The following is a 22318-nucleotide window of genomic DNA, read 5'->3' on the forward strand; positions in this document are numbered from 1 at the left end:
ACTAGGACTAGGAGTGAGATCACCGGTAAGAGAAAGAGAAGGAGAGGGAGAGGAGTTGCTCTTAGAGAGGTTTGCTCTAGAGAGAACTTAGATCATCTTAGAGATGTTGTTGTTGTGTTGTGAATGTGTCATTTAGAATGAGAAGAGAAGGTGTTTATATAGGGAAGAAAAAGAAGAGTGAAATGATGAGTGGAAGAAAAATAATGAAAGTGGAATATGAAAGTGATTTGTAAAATATGGAAAAGATAGAGAAATGATGAAATGAAAGCAAGGCATGAAGGTGCAACAACATGGAAGTGATGATGATCTATTAAAGAGATTGTCTTGAAAAATATATCCAAGGAAAAGAAGAAAAGCATCTAGCTTTCTTCATGTGGGTAGGAAACATGAACATGTGAATATTGAGCTGGTTTTAGGTCAGTTTCTGCCCCTTTATTCCTTCAATTATTTCTCCAACAAGACTTCATTATATTCCTTCGACTTCTTCATATGAAATGTTCCACTATGAGTGTAGATCACCCTGGTAAAATTTCAGATTTTTATTCCATGTGGTTGGGCCGAAAATGCTGCTGGACCTCTTACAGATCCAGTTTTCCAGTTTTGCTTCTGTAGAAAATTGGGCTGATTGTTTGAAGGCCTTCCACTCAACAAAAGTTCTTGCACTCTTCATAAGAAATGATCCTTGGGCTGTCTAGAATGGATCTGGAAAGTTTCAGCACATTTCGATTTCATTTGGTTAGTCTGCCACCCCTCCTTCCTTGTCTAGCTCGGTTTTTCCTAGCCGAAGTAGGAAAATATGCTAAAGTTGACTTGTCATACTTCCATAGTAGGCTTTATTTAGCCTCTAAATATATATTTCGAGCTTGTCGACAATATATAGCTTGAGCCACTGATATTGGCTCAATCTCTCCAAGACACGCCTTGTCAGGCCAAAATGTTCATTTTGGGTCCAAACAGCGTAGAGAGTTTTTGCGACAGTAATCAAGGTGCCTTTTGGCAAGGGGAACTTGGGCTATTCCATGTCCTTGAATTAATACTGATGGCCCAGCCATCATAGTCACAAAGTAATATGCTCAGAATCAAAATTGAGTCATAATGAAAAGAACTCGAAATTTTATTTATAAGCCAACGGAGTACATCATTGTCTCTTAACCATTTGGAGAATCTAACCCAAATGCTAGCGAATGCAAAACAAAGGTAGTCGTTTGACTTCTTTCGGTAACTCCAAAATAAATATGACCAGGTGAGTAGAGAGATGTCGGTGGAGCAAAGCTCGCTTAAGTACCACTTATCTCAAAACCTTTCTAGACATCACACTCATTTTGGATGAGCCTATGTGAAGAAAAACTAAACCAATGGCATTTACTACAAAGTATATGGCAATTGTCTATTACATCTCTTGGAAAATAAAGACTTAAACAGAATTGGCGATCTATTGATCCCAGCCAGATTTGTAGTCTTCAACCCTTCACTCTAGATCATCTTCTTGATCTTCTTGTTCCACATAGTGAGCTTCACTTGCCTCACAATATGCTTTGTAGGCGATGACAAGTTCTTCACGAGCTCTACAAATGTGTGCCCAATGATCAGACACTCCACATCGAGAACATACATCTCTTTGCTTAAACTCCATTGATTGAGGCGCTTTGAAAGCGTCATTTAGATGGCTCTTAGTGTTGGTGGCGCCACCAACATGGCCAGAGGCGTTGCCTCCCTCTCTCTTTCCACGTTGACCTCTTCGGTTTCGTGTTCGCCTATTTTGGCGATTACCTTCCCAAGTAGAGCGATTATATGGACCAGAAAGTCCAGAAGTATCCCTAATGTTAGGGTTTTGCTCTTGGCGCCTTCTCTTAGGGGCGCGACTATAATTGGATTCCTAAATATGCTCTATTTCCACGGATCTCGAATTATAGTTCTTCACAAGGATGTTGTTATGCTTTTCAGCGACATTCATAGCTCCAATGAGCTCATCAATCCTTGTGATCCGTCCTGTAGTAACATCAATTCAATAGTTCTTAGCAACCATCAACGCAGAGACGGGGAAGGTAGAGAGAGTCTTCTCAATCAACATCGCATTTGTGATCTCTTTACCACAGAATTCCATTAAGGATTTAATGCGAAGTGCTTTGTAGTTAAGAACTGACTTGAAATCACAGAAGCGGAGGCTATGTCATCTCACTTCTAGGTCAGGAAGCAGGGAGTCACGGACGTTGCCAAATCTTTCTTTGAGTGAGACCCACAGCCTTCTGGGGTCTTCTTCATTCATACACTCATACTGGAGCGAATCATCCATATGACGAGTCATTAGGATGATGGCTTTCGCCTTATTTGCCTCTAAGGCTGCTCTATTTGCTTCCAAAGCTTGAGCTTGCTCAACAGTTAACACGTCCTAGCTAGGCTCGAGAATCATATCCAGGATTCCATCGGCCTTGAGATGCTGGCGGACATCACGAACCCACCTGTGATATCCAGAGCCAGTTGTTCCCAATAAAGCAAAGTCCAATTTGTTCAGGTTACTCATCCTGAAAGAGAACAAGAAAAAGGGTTAGTTTCGAAGCGTAAAAGGCTACCACGAAAACATATAAAATTTCTGAGCGTAGTCGCTTCCAAGAAATTAGGAATTTCAGAGCTTAGTCGCTTCCAAGAAATTCGATTCCAAGAGGGGTTGGATTAGATCGAAACAATGATGTGTTTGTGGTCGATCATAACTTCTCAACAAACTCTAAGTTTGGAGGACTCTACAAGCTCTAAGATTGGAGTGAGCACCAACCCCCACAGTTCGGCTTAATTAAGTCTCCCCTATGATGAAGAAAGGGGGGTAGAAGAAGGGAGGTTGCAAGTCCCCGAGAAAAAGAAGAGAAAAACGATAAAAACTTCAAAAACAGGAACTTTTAGAAAAGTTTACCTTGAAAAATTGCCGGAAATCTTGACCGGAAAAATTAGCGGGAAAAAGTTGTCGCGAAACTGCAGGAAAATTCGCCGGCGACGGTCGGAATAGTGGCCGGAAAGTTGACCGGAAACGGTCAACCTGTGTTGACCATAGTTGACCGGTGCTGACGTGGCACTGTCCGCTGCTGACTGGTGCTGATGTGGCTGCTGACGTGGCTTGCGTCAGTGGGCCGTGGCTTGGGCTGCGGCTTGGGCTGCCTGTTCCTTTTTTTTTTCTTTTCTTTTCTTCTGCCGGACTTTCGGTCGGCCGGTTCAGCAAGTTTCAGGCCGGTTTTCAGGGAATTTCTTCCGGTTCTGGATTTCTGGGTTTGAGGTGCTACTGCTGGAAAAATTTGGTAGCAATCGAAAGTCCAGAAGGTGGTGAACTGGTGAAATATTTGCTGCGGGTAGTTTGGAGCTTCCGGTGGCCGGTTCGGTAAGTTTCTGGCCGGTTCTTGGGGTGGCACCGCCGGTTCTGGACTCCTGGAAAGGAGGGCTTCAAGATGTGTGGCGGGGGCCGAAAGGGTTTCAAGGTTTTGTATTCGGATTTAGGGTTTGGCTATTTGTTTCAGGGTTAGGACGTCGTGCTGATAACGTGTTGTAGAGAAACTGAAATTGAGAGGAAATCGCTGTGTATTCTCATTGATAATAGGGGCCTCTTTATATAGAGGATTACAATGCATAAAGTCTGAATCATACAAGGAAAGATAATCTTTAGATTCTTCTAATTAAACCATATTACCACTAGGTCAAGTAACCTAGAGTTTGGGCCAAACACAAATTAGGGTTTTACTTGAACAGAGGGCTGGTATTTATAGAATTTGTTAAAGTTACTGTTCCAACAGGCAAAAAACATTTTTTATGATTTTTTTGAAAATTTTCTTTTATTTTTTAAAGTTTTTTTGGTTTAAACCACAATTACTTTATTATTAACTATTGATTTTAATCCATGGCATTTATTCGACTGTCATATTAGAGATTCAGTAAATATATATTTACTTTTTTATTTTTAGAACGAATTAATCTGGGCCTTTCATTTTGAATAGAATTAATGAAGATTGAATCTGGGCCATTCGTTTCATGACAAGCCCCCAACGGCTTCTGTCACACGCGAGGCCCAGTGCCGGCCACCATCAGAGCGCGTGTAAGGCACGTTTCTGCCAGCTCCACCGTTATTTTGTCGTTTTGCACGATTAAGGGATCTGGCGCGTTGAGCTTTACGTCCAATTAATATCAGTTGTCATTGGGGCCCACGTCTCGTCCCTCTGAAGCCAAAATGGCTTTCGTTCTTCAATCCTTTGTCATTTTGGTTAAGCTTTTGACTCATAAGTCAAAATGACTACTCATCTCAATGGGTTGGAGATGCCTCACCACAAAAGCCAAAGCCAAAATGACTTATGACTCCACCGTTGAAGATGCCTTAATACTATAAGGCCATGTTTGGTTCATGGATTTGAGGCATCAGGAAAGGAAAGTCTTTCCTTTCCTTTGTTTGGTAACCACAAAATCTGGAAGCACTTTCATGATAGAGGGGAAACTAGGGGGGAAGGTCATTCCACTCAAGACCCATGGGATTGATTTTCCCCTCTTCTTTCCCAGCATTTATGACTGCAATTTTGGACAATAATAACCTTGCTCAAATATACAAATTGCCAAATTTACCCATAAAAAATTGATTGATTATGCATAAAAATTGATGTGCTTTTAAATTTTTATGATGTTGTTTTTATTTCAAAATACAAGGGTATTATTGAAACTTAGACATATTTTTACTTTCCTTTCCTTCACCAACCAAACACAGGAAAGGAAATCAAATGGTCTTTCCTGAATACTTTCCCTACTTTACCAAACACAGGAAAGGAAAACTGACAGGAATTTTGATTTCCCACCCCCATAAGAAAGACAAGGGAATTGATTTCCCTTCCGTGAACCAAACGAGGCCTAAGAGTAATGCTAGGTGAACCAACTTTTGGGAAACCACCTAGAGCCCACCTTAGGTGGCAGGTTATGTGGCGTATCCATATCATTAAAGCATAATTTCTTATTTTTATATTTCTATGTTTTCTTAATTACAAAAATTCTTTTTTTTTTTTTCTTTTTTACTTTCTTGATTTTATCTCTTAAACCCTTTTTTTTTTCTTTGTGATCGATGTGATATTATCTGGGCAACGTCTTCTCTATCAAACGTTGTTTTCTTTTCTCCTCCTCTGACCTCTTCTTCAATTGATCAACGCCTTCTCAATTTGATCTCGGTTTCCTCGCAAATATCGTCAACAAACGCTCTGCCTAAACGTGATTAGTTTTTTTTGTTTTTTTCCTGAGTATGAAACACGACAAGAATGGGCAAAGGCTCTATTAACAATGCTTGTGAGGAAACTAAAATCAGACTGAGAATGTGTTGATCAAATCCTAATTCAAATCCACTTCCCCCTAAACCCTAATTTCGAACAAGCTATGCTATTCGTGTTTCATACTCAGGAAGGAAAAAAAAAAAAAAAAAAAAAAAAAAACTAACCACGTTTAGGTAGAGGGTTTGTTGACGATACTTGCGAGGAAACCGAGATCAAATTGAGAAGGCGTTGATCAATTGAAGAAGAGGTGAGAGGGTTGAGGAGGGGTGAGAGGAGGAGAAAAGAAAACAACGTCTGATAGAGAAGACGTTGCCCAGATAATATCACATCGATCACAAAGAAAAAAAAAAAGGTTTAAGAGATAAAATCAAGAAAGTAAAAAAGAAAAAAAGAAAAAAAAAGAATTTTTGTAATTAAGAAAACATAGAAATATAAAAATCAGAAATTATGCTTTAATGATACGGATACGCCACATAAGCTATAACCTAAGGTGGGCTCTAGGTGGTTCCTCAAAAGATGGTTCACCTAGCATTACTCATATTATAAACATATTAGTCAAATGTCTCAAATTTTATAAACTTCACAAACTTCAAGAGTCTTGAATTTTACGGGAGTTGGTCAAATGTCTCAAATTTTATAAACTTCACCTAACTTCAAGAGTCTTGCATTTTACGGGAGTACATAAACCAAAATGAAAGCATCGGTTTTTAAACAGCAACCCAAGAACTTCACCAAATTTTCATGATTCATTTGGGCAAAACTGATAATCTCATTTTTAAAACTCCCGAATTGGCCGTTCCTCTACTACTATCACGTAAAAGAATTTAGCAACAGTCATTAGCCATCTGTAGCTGCTCGGTTGTAAATATTGTTGTCCTTCCATCTTCATGTGAAGCAGTGCTGCTCTAACAGTATCCCTCCCTTTTTATGAAAGAAATTGCCCGTTTTGAACTTAATGAACCTTTGTTTCTTCACACTTGAATGAACCCTAGATATCACAAACAAAATAATTAAGAAACCACATCCAAGACCTGCAGGGTAACTATTTTATTTTCCCATGGTCAAGTCCTGTTGCTTCTCCCAACGTATAAATTAGTACACAAATCATACTTTAGCATCAAGTCCGGTGTAGCACAAAGCTTTGGAAAATATCAATTTACCTTCCAGGTTCGAATCCTGGCACCGGAAATTTTTTTTATTTATTTTATTTTTATTTGTTTATGTTTCTGTTTTTCTGTTCAGTTGAATGAGACATGGATTGAAGCACAGGTATAATTCAACATACTGAATTGATCGAAGCTACATGATTGTCATTTGTCAAGGAGAAAGGCTCAGGCAACTTCGAACAACTACCGGCTCTTGCCAACGACAGTCTAATCTGGTGTGAATGGATCAATATAGGCAGAGGAAGTTTGGTGGATAATGCCATGAGCGTTAAAGTTCTCTCTAGTCATGCGAGTGCATTTATCTATAAAACACGTAATCATTCACGTAAATCGATCTTCTCACACTAGAAGAGAATTTGATGGCTCTTAGCTAACAATAACACACATGTTTCACAATACTTGTCAACACCTAGCGCTGAGAGAACAATAAAAGTTGAAGATAACCCAAAGATGAGTGCCCCAATGTTTGTGCCACAACCAAATTTCTTCTTTTGTTGATCAAAGAACTAACATTATCACCAACTTGATCGATGAGGTCTTAAATTGGTTGGTACCAGAGAAAGATCAATAGTCCACCGTGTCGTACTTCTACCGAATCCAATTTCAGTGATGTATACAGAGGAGTTTAGGTTCTGACGCAGTTATTTGTAATCTTCTACCTTGTTCTTAACAATAGGCTCTGAGCTACACTGATCGAATTGGCAATTTGGCACAGCATATATGCTTGCACAACTCTCTAGCTGGTACTCGACGATGATTCTCAGTACTAACAGACAAAAGTAACAGCCTCATCAAGCAAGCTCATTGTGTTTATCTCAAAAGATTGCATTGATATTATAATTTTAATTTTGTCCCAAAGCATTCATCAGTATTGATAGAAACACTTTAGTAAACTGACATTAATTTACAAGTATTCACCACACATGCCAGGAAAGCTACTGTAACCCTTCGTTGTTTTGGCCAAAATTATTCAGACTACTGTAGGACACATGCCAGACAGCCTCTGCAACTCTCCGGCGACTTCTTTCATTGAGGGCCTTTCCGCACTGTTCATATGGAGGCATCACTTTGCAAGCTCTGCAACTGCTCTTACTTGTTCTCGATTTCCCTCGTTTAAAACTTGTGGATCAACAACATGAAAGAAACCATCTTTTAATTCAATGGATGAAACAAAATGAGAAGCAATGATTCTTTGACTTTCTGGTCTGTCAAATGAAATAGGTTTTTCCCGGGTTAAGATCTCTACCAAAACGACTCCGAAGCTATAAACATCACTCTTATCTGTCAGTTGGCCTATGCAAAGATACCCTGGGTCCATATAACCTAGTGTCCTTAGAAGCAATGTGCCCATCTGAGATTCATTAGCAGGAACTAACCTCGAAGGCCAAAAACCAGAGACTTTGGCTGTGAAATTATCAGTTAACAATATGTTGGAAGACTTGACATTGCCATGGATGATGTGTTTTGAGTGAACTCCTGCAGAAGAATGAATATAAGCAAGAGCAGCTGCAGATTCTGAGGCTATCTTTAGGAGGATATTCCAAGGCAACGTAACTTTCCCATTGGAGTGACTAATGCAGTCGAAAAGGGTTCCATTAGAGGCAAGTTCATAAACAAAATCGGAGCATCAGTCTCTAAACAGCAGCCAATGAACTTCACCAAATTCTCATGATTCATTTGGGCAAGAGCAATAATCTCATTTATAAAACTCCTGACTTGGCCCTCCACTACTTTATCGCGTAAAATTCTTTGGTAACAGTTAGTAGCCATTTCTAGCTGCTCAGCTGTAAATATTGTTGTCATTCCATCTCCATGTGAAGCAATATGCTGCTCTAGCAATATGCCCCCATTTTTCTTGAAGAAATTGGTTTTGAGCTTAATAAACCTTAGATTCTTCACACTCGAATAAACCCCAGATATCACAAACAAAAGAATTGAGCAACAAGAGCCAAGACCTGCAGGGTAAGTTTTACATATTAAATTCAATATACTCTTAAAAAAATACAAATATAATTAGTATCAATCAATAACTGTACTACTGCAGGGCACCGTATGACTTACCAAGAATCAGATTTACTGGAAAGACTGAGATGTATGGAATGGAATCTTTACCATTTTTAATGTGGTACAATTCCCGTCTTGTCTTTGAAATTCCATCATAAGCTTCCGGTTTTCTCACTGTACCAAGTTTAAGAAGGTTTTCTGCTTCACTGCTAAATGGTTCTGAGTGATCAAACAAGAAACTTCATCCTATCTTAGGCAACTTTTCCATGCTCAGACTAAAAGAACTTTCGCAGTATCCTACTGCAAAAGTTTGATTCCATCTGTTATTACTGGTGTTTCCTGTAATGCTCATTTCTTCCATAGTAAAGAAAGACCTGAAGCCTCTGGGAATGGTCTGAATGGAAGAACTGCAACAGCCAATACTACTAGAACAAGATGCATGAGTCAGACTATTGTTGGTGTTGTTGTTGGGTGGTGCCTTGTTTGTCCCTCTCACAAAATCAAAGGAGTATTCACAACCTATGACTGTAACCTTGTTTGGAGTGTCCAAGATTGTTAAATCACTTAGATGGGTGGAAGAAAGTTTTGCTACCTCAAAATCATTTTGGTATGGAAGTGTGATATTGAGATCTCCACAATCTTCTTGGTAGCTCAGCATGGTGTTGGCTTCCAGAGCAATTCCTGTCAACAGAAACAGTGAAGCTAAGGTACAGCGAGAGAGCATGTTGTGCAAGATAAATTCTTGACCAAAATTGACTCAGGAAATCCTCTCTAGACAATTTATCTGAAAGAATGTTAGTTCTGGTGTATATATAGAAGATGGTTCACTCAGACTTGCTCCTGCCCAATTTTGGAGAATGGAGATGCGGCCAAAATCTTAGATTATTCACATAATATTCAAAAACAGGCAAACTTTTCTGAGGTCCTTATTTTGGAAAACTTTTTCTCACAAAGGTCCTTTTTTAATCATTTGAGGCCCTGAAAAACTATACTTCTAGTGTCTTGCAAAACAACTCTACAATGGTATTTAAAAATACATTGTGGAATTTATGATTATGAAAATAAATAAAATAAGAAATGTAAAATGAAAAAACAAGGTGTTTTGGAATTAATAAAGTTGACCAATTCTTAGTTTGTCTATTTGATGTATTATTAATCTGGTGATGAATCATACCTTGTTCTCTCTGAGTGCTGCCCTGAATCTTTTGCTATATCCTTGAGAAACAACTTTTTAGACATCCATAATTCATAACTGAAGTTACTAGAGACTTGAATCCTCATGGCTCTGGATGGATCCACATGATGTCAAATAATTATCATCAGGTAACTTTTGATCATCAACTGCTTACATAAATATTGTGCCAATTGTTTCTAATCCAATTTCCTCCCTTTTTTCACCAAATTGCATATAATATGATATCAAAGGCAATATGTCTGGGACTTGGTTCTGGATTGGAAGGAATAAAGCTTTCTGAACTTTCATCTGTTAAAGAACATTCAAAATTGGAGGGTTCTTCAAATACAGCGTCTCTCAAAATCACCAGCTCCATTAGTGTTTGGATTGATAAGAGGATACCATTTGGCTTCTTTACTACAGACTATCATTATTTGAATGAAATATCGGCTCATCAATCATTTGATGTTATCCTGAGAAAAAATAGTTATCTTTAATTAATCATGTCACCAACCTCTTTGAGCGTGGTGTGTTCTTCTTTCGACTGCAAATCCAAAGTACCTATCATTGCATATATAAATAAGGCTTCAGGATGACCACTATCTTCAACTGTAAATACATGAGGCTTCCCATTAACATGAACAAGGCTCTGCCCAGGAAGCTTTTTCACTTTGTTAAATTTCATCACTGTTCTTAATGCAGCAACTTCATCCCACCTTCTCTGTGATGCATATATGTTAGCCATCTCCACATATGGAACTGCAACCCGGGGCTCTAACTCAAGGAGACGGCTAAATGCATATTCACCAATCTCCATGTTATGGTGAATCCTGCAAGCACTAAGTAACGCACCCCATATGCCAGCATCAGGTTTCATTGGCATACTTTTAACAAGCTCCACTGCTTCTTCTAATTTTCCTTTACGTCCAAGAAGATTGACCATACACGAATAATGATCTACCCCAGGATTCATATAATAAACTTCTGTCATCTTGTTAAAGAACTCCATTCCTTTCTCAAGCAGACCTGCATGAGTACAAGCTTGAAGAATAGCAAGAAATGTTAAGCGGTTTGGTTTCATGCCTGTCTCCAGCATCAAATAGAAAAGGTCCAGAGCTTCCTTGTATTGACCATTCAGAGCATACCCCGCGATCATAGATGTCCAGGAAACAACAGTTGTCACTGGCAAGGTGTAGAAGAGCTCTCGAGCATTGTTTATATTTCCACATTTTGCATACATGTCAATTAGTGCATTGCAAACTACTGTATTGTCTCTTAAACCATTTGAAAAGGCATAGTTATGGATCCATTTTCCATGATCAAGTGCTCCTGTATGACCACAGCCTGAAATGAGAGAAAGAACAGTAACCAAATCAGGTTTCTCACCAGCTGCTTCCATAAAATGAAACAACTCAAGCGCCTCATTCAGGTTCCCATTTTCAGCATACCCGCTGATCATAGCAGTCCATGAGACACAAGTTCTATCATGCATGCCATCGAATAAAAACCTAGCAGAAAGTATATCACCACACTTGGAATACATAGATATAAGGTCATTGATAACAAAAATATCAGAATCACAGCCCAGTTGAATTCCTTGACAATGAATCAGCATACCTTGGACCAATTTATTGGATTGATTGCAGGAAGAAAGGACGCTTAAAATAGTGCTTATATCAGGTCTGTATCCATCAGACAACATCTGTTTGTAAACATTTAGAACATCAAGAAATTTATTTGAGTTTGAATATCCCGCTATCATCGAATTCCATGAGACAACAGTCCTCACACCCATGTCAATCCTATCAAATATAGCCTTGGCTGACTCCAAATCAGCACATTTGGAATAGGCAGAGATCCAAGTATTAGCCATTGAAACATCGCATTCTATCCCAATTTGAATTCCAAACGCATGAATTGATTTCACCAATTCCAAATTCTTTGTAGCCAAACTCGCCTGAATCAACCCCATAACCGTAATTGTATCAGGCTGAATCCCGGCAAACCTCATGTCATGGACCAAACATAACACTTTATCAAGAAAACCCGACTGCACAAAACCCATAAGCATCACATTGCAGGAAGCCGTGTCTTTCATGGTAATTTTCTCGAACAGGTTGTAAGCATCACACAATTGATTACACTTGACATACATATCTAGAATAGCTGTTTGCACAAAGATATCAGACTGAAATGGTGATTTTACAACATGGGTGTGAATGGTCTGGGATAATTTGAGGTTGGAGAGCTTGGCACATGCTTTAGCCAAGAAGGGAAAGGTAAAGTTGTTAGGTTCCAAACCATTTTGCTTCATCTGACAAAAGAGAAGGAGGGCTTTTTGGGGATGGCTTTGGTTTACAGATTCTCGTATAATGGAATTCCATGCAGCAGCGGTTGAGAGTTTTGGAAAACGCACCATGTCTCATTGTCTTCACTGTGGGAGAAAGGGTAAAAGAGAGACTCCGATCTCTTTAGATCACAAAGCACACCATTTTTAGAGCAGCGTGTATGGCTTCTGTCATGTTCTTCAATTGTTGAGAAGAAATTACTGCGATCACTTGATGCAGTCTTGGACAAGACACCCAAATATTGTCGTCTCTCTTGCTGCTACTGGCTGAGGAAGATAACCTATCAAGATGCATCAATATGAACTTATCAAGTAGCTTATATCACTAAGTTCAAAACAATAATACTAGATATCTTAGAACACGCATGAAATCCACACCAAAAGCATCAGCAGGTGAGCTATGAAGACCCATGAACCAGTTTGAACTACCCCATAACCTTGATGAGTTCATGACTTTGAATTCTTGTATATATGCAACAATTATGGATTTATGGTAATACAGTTGACCAAATTTTGAGACCAAAATTACACAATCAGATTGCCAGTAATTGATAAAGTATATGCATACATCTTCATCAATAGGGATTATTAAAGAAAACAGGAACAAAACAAAATGAAAGTAGAATGCAGCACAAGAACAGAGTAAAATAACTGGAACTACCAAAGTAGAATAATCAAAACTATATAAGAGGTCCTGTAGCCACAGTGATCCCACTTTGGAAACAAGGAACTGTGATCTAAGATGAGTTTGGCTATATGGCAAACAAATGATGAAGAACTTACAAGGTTAAGCTTTGAGATACAAGTTTTACCTTGTTCGATACAGAATACAGAAATAGATACACATTCACGATAAAATCACAGACCAATGTCACAAGAAGAAGAAGAAGAAAGCAAAGGACAACTAGAAGCAGAATATCCAGAACTTAAGTATGAGATCTGGTCCACATGGTGATATCATTCACCAATATCAATCTGTTATGCTACAACTCAAACTTATGATGAAGTATATCCTAGGTCAAGCTAAGCTATACAAATTATACCATGTTCCAAATTAAACACACTTTTCGAAGGAAAACTGTTCATTTGTTGTGTATATATCTACACAAAAATATAAACATTTCTTTTACATTGTGTTATTGTAAATATATCCTTAATCCACTCCTCTGAAGCAATATAAGCACAACAGCTGATTGGTGATTCTCATACATAAGCTAGATGCACTGCAGGTTATAAGGAGTAGAAAGAAACATATGTAAGAGCAACATGTCAAAGGCAAAATATCAGCATAGTAGAGTCCAAAAAAGATTCTTACATCCAGACTGCTGCAGGTTAGTTTAGAAGTATAAAGGTTTCAGCTTCAGCGGCGAAGAAACTGTTGATGACAGTCAATTCTAAAACAGTGGCATTATGACTAGTCAGTTTACCTTAGAAACCATAATAACCTATGTTTCACTTCCTTGAAAGTGAATACACTAGACAGCAAGCAGCCATTCATATGGTCAATGTGGGAGATATCAGAAGATAAATTTTCATAGAGAGCACGCGATTAAACTGAGATAGATAACTAACTACCTGGTAAATTCTGTATTGCGGAAAACTTTTGACATAGATCTTCTGAAAATGTCGGTTTCGAAACTTTGAAGTTAGCAACTAAATTTTGAACACAGATATCAACAAAGACCAATTCTGCCAAAGAGACTCAGAGCTCAGTTTGGTAATACTACTCTCACAATAAAAACGTTACCTAACCCATAAACTCAGTCACCACTCCAATATCTTAAACCCTAATGGCCTTGCTGTACTTGAACCAATTCCAATAGCCCATTTCTAATACCCATATGTCATAGTACAGATTCTTTCACAAACCATAAAAAGATGAGCACTTTCTATGCCAAAAAGGAAACCCAAATCAAAACTGAGATATTCACAAGACATGCACAGTAAATCAAAGGACCCAATAGTTCATCCAAAATTAAAAATCAGAACTTTACAGTTAGAAATACCTGAAATTGGCCAATTAGGGTCTCAGCTCAATTTCCCAAATTGGGATTCGAGAGGCACAGAGATCGGTTTGTGTTGGAAACTCCAAAGAGAAAGCCTTTTCAAAAGTTAATGGCGGGAAATATGAGAGAGAGAGACCCAAAATGGTGTTTGCAGAGGATAAAACTGAAGCTCCCTTCATACTTGGTGTGTGAAGTTTTGAGCTTTCAAAATGGGGTTTAGTTGTCCTTTCATACTGCTTAGGGTTAAGAGTAAAATTTTGTTTTGTTATTTTCTTTCTTTTACTAGTTTTTTCTTTTCTTTTGGTAAAACTATACTATCTAACATGGAGCAACCTCCTCCTCAAGTTATCAATGTCTCCTTGATGATTTGAGTGAAGCTTTCAGACTTAGAGGAAAGTTTCTAAGAGCAAATGCACCCATGAACCAACGGCACTTGCCAACCAAATTGGTACTACAAATCCACTATTAATCTAAAATTGACAATTGCCTCCGGTTTGTACAACGCACCAATAAAAGGCAATATGTCTGTCAATCCACTATTTAGTATTCACACTTCAAAATTGAATAATTCATTAATTCAAAATAATGTTAAGCTTAAATTTTTGAAAACTTTGGTGTGAAAAATTAAGATGAGGGAATGGGTACTTGTAGAATTTTTGGAAATATATTTAAGATTTTTTTTTAACTTTTCGGATTAGTTTTGGGGTGAAAGACTAAAAAAAAAAAAAAAAATTATCAGTGTATTTAATTGCAGTCGTTGGAAATGACCGTTGCACACGGCTAAACAAACAAAAAATACCCGTTAATAGCAGGCCCACGTGCATGTGGAGCCCACCATCAAAGTCAATTTGGTTACTGAGGTAGTAAGGCGTGTATTCAACAATTCAAGCATTTCTCACCCAATGACCCAATTGATTAGCAATTGGGTCCACCGGTGCATTTACTCTGATAATAGAGAGTTTACACCGGTGCAATTAGTTTTCTTATTTTTGGGTCTTTTTAGGCCCCCCATGTTACCAAAAAAAATAGTCCTATAGGGAGTTTAGGTGTTTGTACTTTGTAGGCCTAAATCAATGGGAGATTAGGTGGTGCTAATTTGTCAGCTCAGGCTAAGTTAGGTTAGAAAAGTCTTACTGGGTTCAATTATTAGGAGAAGGTACCTAGAGAAAAGAAATTTTTGTAGAGTAGGTAAGATACACTCAAATTCTTTATTGAAAGGCACCAGATTGATCTTGGAACCTCGGAGGGTATCAAGTATCATGATAACTACATTTTCTGACATATTCATTAGTTTAATGCAATTGTATACATCAATCATCAAGTTTTGATAAAAAAAATTTGTGCCGATGATTTTTTAAATTGTGATTTAGAAAATAAATGATTCAGATTACGAAAATTACAATATTTAACGGAGAATAAAAAAATATTAGACAAACTCATCTAGACAGAGTATTTTCCCAATATAATGCCCAGAAACAAACTTTTCCACAACAGAAGGTGATTGTTCCGGAATGTGCACTCGCCAAGCTAACCTCATGGACAATTTCAGCAAGAGTATCACCCAAGATATGTAGCATTGGCCAATGTTAAGTTGGAATGTTGGAGTGCTCAATTTGCAGCTCAAGATTTACTTTGGTTTCTCTATAGTTTAAATTCAAAGAGTGACATTTTAACCCCTTTTTTTTCTTTTGACATATCTCATAATTTTCAGGTGATCAAGAAAAAAAGGAATAAAGATAATTGGTAATGAACACATCCTTTTGATATCTGTACAGTACTCCAAACGTAGAAAACAAAGAACACAAAGAAGGGCAATCGTTGTCAATTTAATATCAAACTCAAAAACACAGTCAACTAGTCAATGGATGGGTTATCCCTTTACAAGAAAAAATTCCAAAAAAAAAAAAATGTGACAATTAGCCCCAAATCAGAAGGCTAGAAACCAATTGAAGAAGGAAAAAATAATAATAATGAACAAAAAAAAATTGGGTCAAGGAACAAATAAAAACTAATTCCAAGACGCATTTACAAAAATTTCAAAGAGATATAGAACAGAGGTTGTCAAATACTTGTCTGATGTTAGGCCTCTCATTTACAGGGAGAATACACCTCAGTGATATTGCAAGCAATTCATCCATTGCTTTTGAGGGTTCTTCTCCACCAGCAATGTCTCTGTCGATGCAATCCATTCCTCGTCCTTCTTGATCACAAAGCCGAACCCAGTCTGTAAGGTCAACCGCCCCTGACTGACCCGATATAATGTCACCAGCACTTCTTCTGGTTAACATTTCCATCAAAATCACTCCAAAGGCATAAACGTCAGCTTTGAAAGAAGGGACTGGTTTTGCTGCAGTAGCAAGTTCTGGAGCACGGTATCCAAGAGCTCCCATATTTAAAAACTGCTCCGCAATGCCAGCTGGTGTCATTAGACGGTGAAGACTGTAATCAGTAAGCCGAGGATGGTACTCAGGACCTGCCAGGATTACATTAGTTGGCTTTAAGTTCCCATGGGGCAGGCCTCTATCATGTAGGTATAGCAAACATCGAGCAACCTCCACAGCTACTTTTAGCCTCTGGTTGAATGATAACGGGGAGTACCTCCGAGGCGTGCTCTCTGTGAACAATATACACACATGATACTTAGAAACATATAAATGAATGAAAACTTAGAAGCTAACAGAAAAAAACACATTGTACCGACATATTAATAATTGTTTAACAGAAAAAAACATATAACACATGTAACTAAAACAAGTACATGTAAATCAAGATTGAAAGATCATGGTATCTATGAAAGCACAAGTACCGACATATTAATAATTGTTTCATGCCAACAAATAGACAAATTACCACAATTCAAAACAAACAAACAAGTTACCCTCGGTCATCTTATCTATATTTCCATTATATGTGGAGCTAGAACAAAAGGCAGCATAACAGAGACATAATGATTATCACACTACTGCAATTCTCATGATCATTTCCACACAAACACAAAACAAGTGATCCAGATAATGATGATCATCAACCCACTAATAGCAGTTCCAAAATTCCAGAGACCCCCCGCCTTCTCATACTGTCAAGGCAGCAGGTCATTATGGCATCTATATACCCATTTCTTTTCTTTTTTTGTAGTCACATACCATTACTCAGACAATTGTTCCTCTATAATTTCTCTGATTGTATCGAAAATAATGGTATACAACCTGTTAAGGCTCAAAAGATGAAATGCCGAGATGTCCACGCCACAAGACATGGAAATTCGAATGGGTCAGATTGGCATAGAGTTCTTACCATTAACCAAAATTACAAAAGGACTGGCTACCATTCATATATTCGAGCCACGACAAATAAGCAGTACAATATACCAATATTCAAAATTCATTCTCCCCGTATCATACAAACCATACAGTAAAAGGAGACTGGGAGTTTTATCCATTTTTTCTACTTTGAGTACTCTTCATTTAATTCAATTTACATGCTTAATCTTTATGTGAGCACCTGTCAATCTTTTCTGACTGTCAATTTAAGTCCCTCTGAGACGCATCTTCATATTAAGAGTCTATACTTCTCAAGACAAATTAGCCTAATAGACAGTAACCATGTCCAAAGTGGATTTGTTGTATCAACATAGAAATTAGTTTCAAATTCAAAGGTTGACTGAAAAGAGAAAGAACAACTAGCAGTAATGTGAACCAATCTTCTTAACAGATTGGTTATTCGCACTTGTGAAAAACTATAAGGGAATGGGCCCATGAGGAATATTATTACTTTAGAACCTAATCCGACTTGGGTACCAATTTCAGCTTCCCCTGGTTGATTGATGAAAATGTCATTTACTGCAAAAGAAAAGTGCCAAAAAAAAAAAACATCCTGCTAGCAGACCTCAACACAGCCTCGCATTGTAGAAATTTATCTCCATAGAAGATTGCCAACATAATATTATGTGTCAATCAGTATATTAGTGCACAATGATTCCGTTATCAGCATATTCTTTATTTCATATCTAAAAAGTAATGCTCTAAACCATTAAAGAGATTAGCATAAACATCTATACAACATGCTTTTTAGTTTGACATAACTCTAAGAATGACATGGAAACTGATCATGACCAACACCAAGCACTATAATTAAATGAACCAAAGAGCAGCAGACAAAGTGACAAACACACCACAAATGATCATGTTCATGTTCATAACAAGAAATAAGAGTTGCCGCATCTAAGTAGGTAACACACTACTAAACCTTCAATGTTGCTCATCAGTAGGCTATGACATTGATTTCACAATTTACTATGATTCACTACGGTTGAAGAGACTAATTTTCTCATCATGACTTGCCTACACCTATAAAGTGAAACTATTAAGTTCTATGGCCTGAGCCTCATCAAGTGTACTTTTATTTTTATAATGGCCAAACCATAGAGTTTTCAAGAGTGCGAATAACCATGTAGTAAATAGGTTGAAGGGAGCAATTAATTTTACTGCTACTAGGCAAATTAAAAAGTTTATAGAACTCTTACCATAAAGATGTAGGGACAAGCTATCTCCCTGAACATAGTCCGCTAAAAGAAGCCTCTCTTGTTCCCTAGGCCCCCAATAGTATGCCTGTAATGGAACAATGTTTGGATGCCTTATAGAGCCAATCCTTTTGACTTCCTTGGCAAAATCTTTCTTATGCTTGACCAGTCCCACCCGTAACCATTTCACAGTCAACATGTGCCCACTATCTAGAGTAGCTTTGTACAGAGTTCCATGGCTGCTTCTGCCCAGAACTTCTGCAGGAGCTCGAGATAATTCCTCAGCTGTAAATTGCAATGAAGCATCTAGGAAGAACAGCTCTCCAGCCAACCGATCTGGTGAGTACACATCCAGTATTACAGGTTGCTCATATGCCTCTATAAAACGAGGTGAGGAAGATAGTGGAGAACCAGGGGAGGACTTCCTTCCAGAAGTTGTAGGCTGGTTATCAAGAAGATTCATAGGTGTAGAACTCGTTGCTGCTTCCCCAGGTAAAACAGGCTTCCCAATTTCTGGAACAAACTCTGCCTGCCCTGACAATGACCTGGATTGTGAATTTAGCAAGTGATCATTTGAAAAACTCAATGAAGTTGGTGGAGGCTGAACATTCGTTTGGAAATTCAAAAATGAAGGACGTGTGAATCTGCCAATCTTAACATCTGTCCCTGTATTTTCGCCGCCAAATCCATTTCTTCCATGAAATCCTTTATGGTGTGTCTGATGATAAACCAACAAAACAAAAACTATCATCAAAGTAACTCCAACTGAAGCAACAATGATTGCTATCCTAATATGAGCCTTCGAAGTATGACTCTTTCCTTGTTCTGGAATACGACCTGGAACTGAAGATCTAGCCCGATCATCATTTGGTAAGTTTAGCAACTCATTTCCAGGACGAAATGAAGTCATGGGGAAGCTTTTTAAATTGTCCGGAACAGAACCAGATAGATCGTTATAGGAGACATTAAATACAATTAAGCTGGATGGAAGCTGCTCAGGAATTGCGCCCTTGAATTTGTTACCTGATAAATCAAGGTACTTCAACTTAGCAAGTTTACTCAATTCACTAGGTAGTTCTCCTGAAAACTCATTCTTTGCAAGGTTTAGCAATTTGAGTTCCACCATGTTACCAATGTCCCGAGGAAGGGAACCCGATAAAGAATTATTGGAGAGATCGACATTCTCAATTGGCAAATCTGGAGGAAGAGCTAAGAATTCGCTTACATGTCCGCCTTGGAGAGGAATTGGCCCATTTAAGTGATTTCGTGAAAGATTCAACCTTGTCAATGTCAGTGAAGAGAAGAAACTACCAGGAATGGACCCACTGAAATCATTTTGACTCAAGTCCACTGTAGAGAGTCTGGGGCAGGCCTTCAGTATCGAAGGCAAAGACCCTGCTAATAAATTATCTCTCAGACTAAGTGTAGTTAATCTCTCGAACTGCATAGTCAAGTTTGCTAAGCTTCCAGAAAAATTGTTTGAACTCAAATCGAGAACCTCTAAAGCAGTACCCATATTCTCCAACATTGATACATCACCTGAAATCTTATTTCTGCTCAAATCTACCACAACACAACTCCTCATATCCACATTCTGCAATGTGCCCGACATACCATTTGATGACAGATTCAAGACTTTCAAAGTTGTAGAGTTAATTCCAGTGATGGAACCTGAGCATATAAATAATGACAATATCAGATATTATTATAGCATTGAATTCATAACTTTCAGGCAAAGGAACCCATGATATACACAACCATATTCTAATAGTTTGCTGTGTGTTATTTTATAACTTGTAAAGATGAGGAAAATTGGTTTGGACTAAAATTGCATGCATAGTCCAACGATTTCTAATCTCTTCGAAGACATCCAAATAATCAACAGAGTAAATGGTAAAAATTAAAAAATATTTAAAATAAATAAATAAAAATTAAAAAATTAAAAAAGAGGAATAAGACAGAAATACAAGAGTAGTTTTTGATTCACTATTTCCTACCAAACACAGAACCATATAAACTTAACCAAAATTCTTCAGTTTGAAGTTAAAATATCTATGACCAAGGCCTATGATACGCCTTGATTCACGTCGAAAAAGTCAGAGGTGGTTTTGAGGCAGACACAAGACTTTAGACTAAACTTCAGATCTCCATCTTCAATGTGTATTAGAGTGTAATTGTTCTAGCGCATGTGACTTAAACGCCTATGAAAACAAGCACTGATCTAAGCTTGGAAGATTAAAAGTTTCATAGCACTTTCACATAATGGAAATGGAGTTAAAAGTCCATACCTGTAAAAGCATTTCCACTGAGATCCAACTCCTCCATTGGAATAGAACTCTGTAGCAACTCCTCCGGTATTTCCCCAAAGAACTGATTATTCGCCAGCCTCAAAACTCGCAAATTCGGCAACGACCCAAATGAAGGAAGCTCCCCAGTGATCTGATTCCCACCCAAGTCCAAAACTCGCAAGTTCCTAAACAACCCGATTGAATCAGCCTTAAAGAACCGGCCGGTCAGATTATTGTGGCTGAAGTTCAAGTGACGCACAGTGTTGGATAAGCTCGAAACGTTCTCAGAACCCAGCTCAACCCCTCCGAAAAACTCATTGCAGCTCAAATCAACATACTCCACATTATGAAACTCCTGCAACAAATCCGAAATGTCCCCCCACAGCTGATTGTAATGCACATCGAACACTTTGAGCTGATTGAGATTCGACGCCGGACCCGGGAACCCACCTTTGAAGAGATTCCGGGACAAGTTGAGATAATTCAAGCCCCACAAGTCGTTAATCCGGGACGGGATCGGGCCGTAGAACCGGTTCGCGGACAGATCCAAGTGCTGGAGAGAGGACATTGCGCCCAGAGCGGGCGGGACCCGACCCGTGAAGTCATTGTTGGCGAGACTGAGGTTTTGCAATGCAGTGAGGCCAGTGAGGGTATTCAACTTAAGCTCGCCGCCGAGGCCGAGGCCGTCGAGTGCCACGGCGACGACATTGCCGCCGTCGTCGCAGTAGACGCCGGTCCAGGGAGGGCAAGGCTGAGCTTGGTTGAGTGAGATGTCGGTCCATGTGTCGAGGACTTTCCGGAGCGGGTCAGTTTGGATCCCTTTCTTGAACTCGTAGAGGGATCGGAGCTCCGACTCGGTGGCCGAGTAGGCGGAACCCGCCAAAACAAAGAACAAGTAGACAAGAGTGAGAGTGAAACTGTTCATCGGAGCCTGAAACAACTCTAAAAATCATTCATTTCATTGATAAAAGTTGAAAGAAGACGACTTTGGGTCTGTGTGGAGACCAGAGGGAGAGTATTTCGGAACCCTAGATTGGGATTTGAGGGGAAATTTGGACAAGAAGAGAGAGAAGAGAAGAGAAGAGGGTGTGTGAGAGAAAATGTGGGTGGGGGGTGTGAGGTTATTAAGTTGGGGTTTTAGGGTTAAAAGGAAAGGAGGAAAATTTTTCCGTTAAAAATGGCGGTTTCGGGTCAGGTGGAGAGTGTTGGTTGGTGAAGGTGAGTAACTACAGTCTGGAAAGGAAGGAGAGGGAGGGTGGTGATAATAGGGTTCGGGTCACTGCCCCCACCACGTCACATGCTTCATAACGCCGTTAACGGACTCGCCTTTGTCAACTTGGGGCTTGGACGGGAGCTAAGAAACACATTTGATAATAGAATATTACACTGAGTCGAGACCTGATTTGAATAAAGGCTCTCTTCAAGAGGTGTTTTTTACAAGCGAATGATCGAACGCTGGATCTTTATAAATTTTTTCTTTTTTTTTTTCATTTTTCTAGTTTTTGTTTTGAGATGTATTATCTACCCCTCCATAG

The 22318-nt window shown here is 38.7% G+C and overlaps 3 protein-coding genes across 7 annotated transcripts; all 3 read right to left on the reverse strand.

Moving 5' to 3' along the window:
- Positions 1-7508: 7508 nt before the first annotated feature.
- LOC133725075 (wall-associated receptor kinase 17-like) lies at positions 7509-9173 on the reverse strand. The gene is made up of 4 exons (XM_062152126.1): positions 8780-9173; positions 8507-8668; positions 8100-8400; positions 7509-8016 (listed from the first exon to the last, which is right to left on the reverse strand). The coding sequence occupies exons 1-4, from the start codon at positions 9171-9173 to the stop codon at positions 7509-7511; spliced, it is 1365 nt and encodes a 454-aa protein (XP_062008110.1).
- On the reverse strand, positions 7918-14171 carry LOC133724389 (pentatricopeptide repeat-containing protein At4g19191, mitochondrial). Of its 5 annotated transcripts, none has more exons than XM_062151101.1 (5): positions 13977-14171; positions 11241-12251; positions 9624-10967; positions 8507-9130; positions 7918-8400 (listed from the first exon to the last, which is right to left on the reverse strand). In XM_062151101.1, the coding sequence occupies exons 2-3, from the start codon at positions 12040-12042 to the stop codon at positions 10117-10119; spliced, it is 1653 nt and encodes a 550-aa protein (XP_062007085.1). In that variant the 5' UTR covers positions 12043-12251; positions 13977-14171; the 3' UTR covers positions 7918-8400; positions 8507-9130; positions 9624-10116. The 5 variants fall into 5 exon arrangements, with proteins under 5 accessions (XP_062007085.1, XP_062007082.1, XP_062007083.1 ...); XM_062151098.1 differs by adding an exon at positions 13286-13364 and having other exon boundaries at positions 9624-12251; XM_062151099.1 differs by lacking the exon at positions 13977-14171 and adding exons at positions 13286-13364; positions 13546-13944 and having other exon boundaries at positions 9624-12251.
- A 1601-nt stretch (positions 14172-15772) lies between these two features.
- Positions 15773-22042, reverse strand: LOC133724391 (probable inactive receptor kinase At5g10020). Its single transcript, XM_062151102.1, has 3 exons — positions 20784-22042; positions 18499-20166; positions 15773-16590 (listed from the first exon to the last, which is right to left on the reverse strand). The coding sequence occupies exons 1-3, from the start codon at positions 21706-21708 to the stop codon at positions 16013-16015; spliced, it is 3171 nt and encodes a 1056-aa protein (XP_062007086.1). The 5' UTR covers positions 21709-22042; the 3' UTR covers positions 15773-16012.
- Between the last annotated feature and the right edge of the window lie 276 nt (positions 22043-22318).

This window comes from Rosa rugosa, chromosome 1 (assembly GCF_958449725.1).
Source record: "Rosa rugosa chromosome 1, drRosRugo1.1, whole genome shotgun sequence".
Classification (NCBI taxonomy): domain Eukaryota; kingdom Viridiplantae; phylum Streptophyta; class Magnoliopsida; order Rosales; family Rosaceae; genus Rosa; species Rosa rugosa.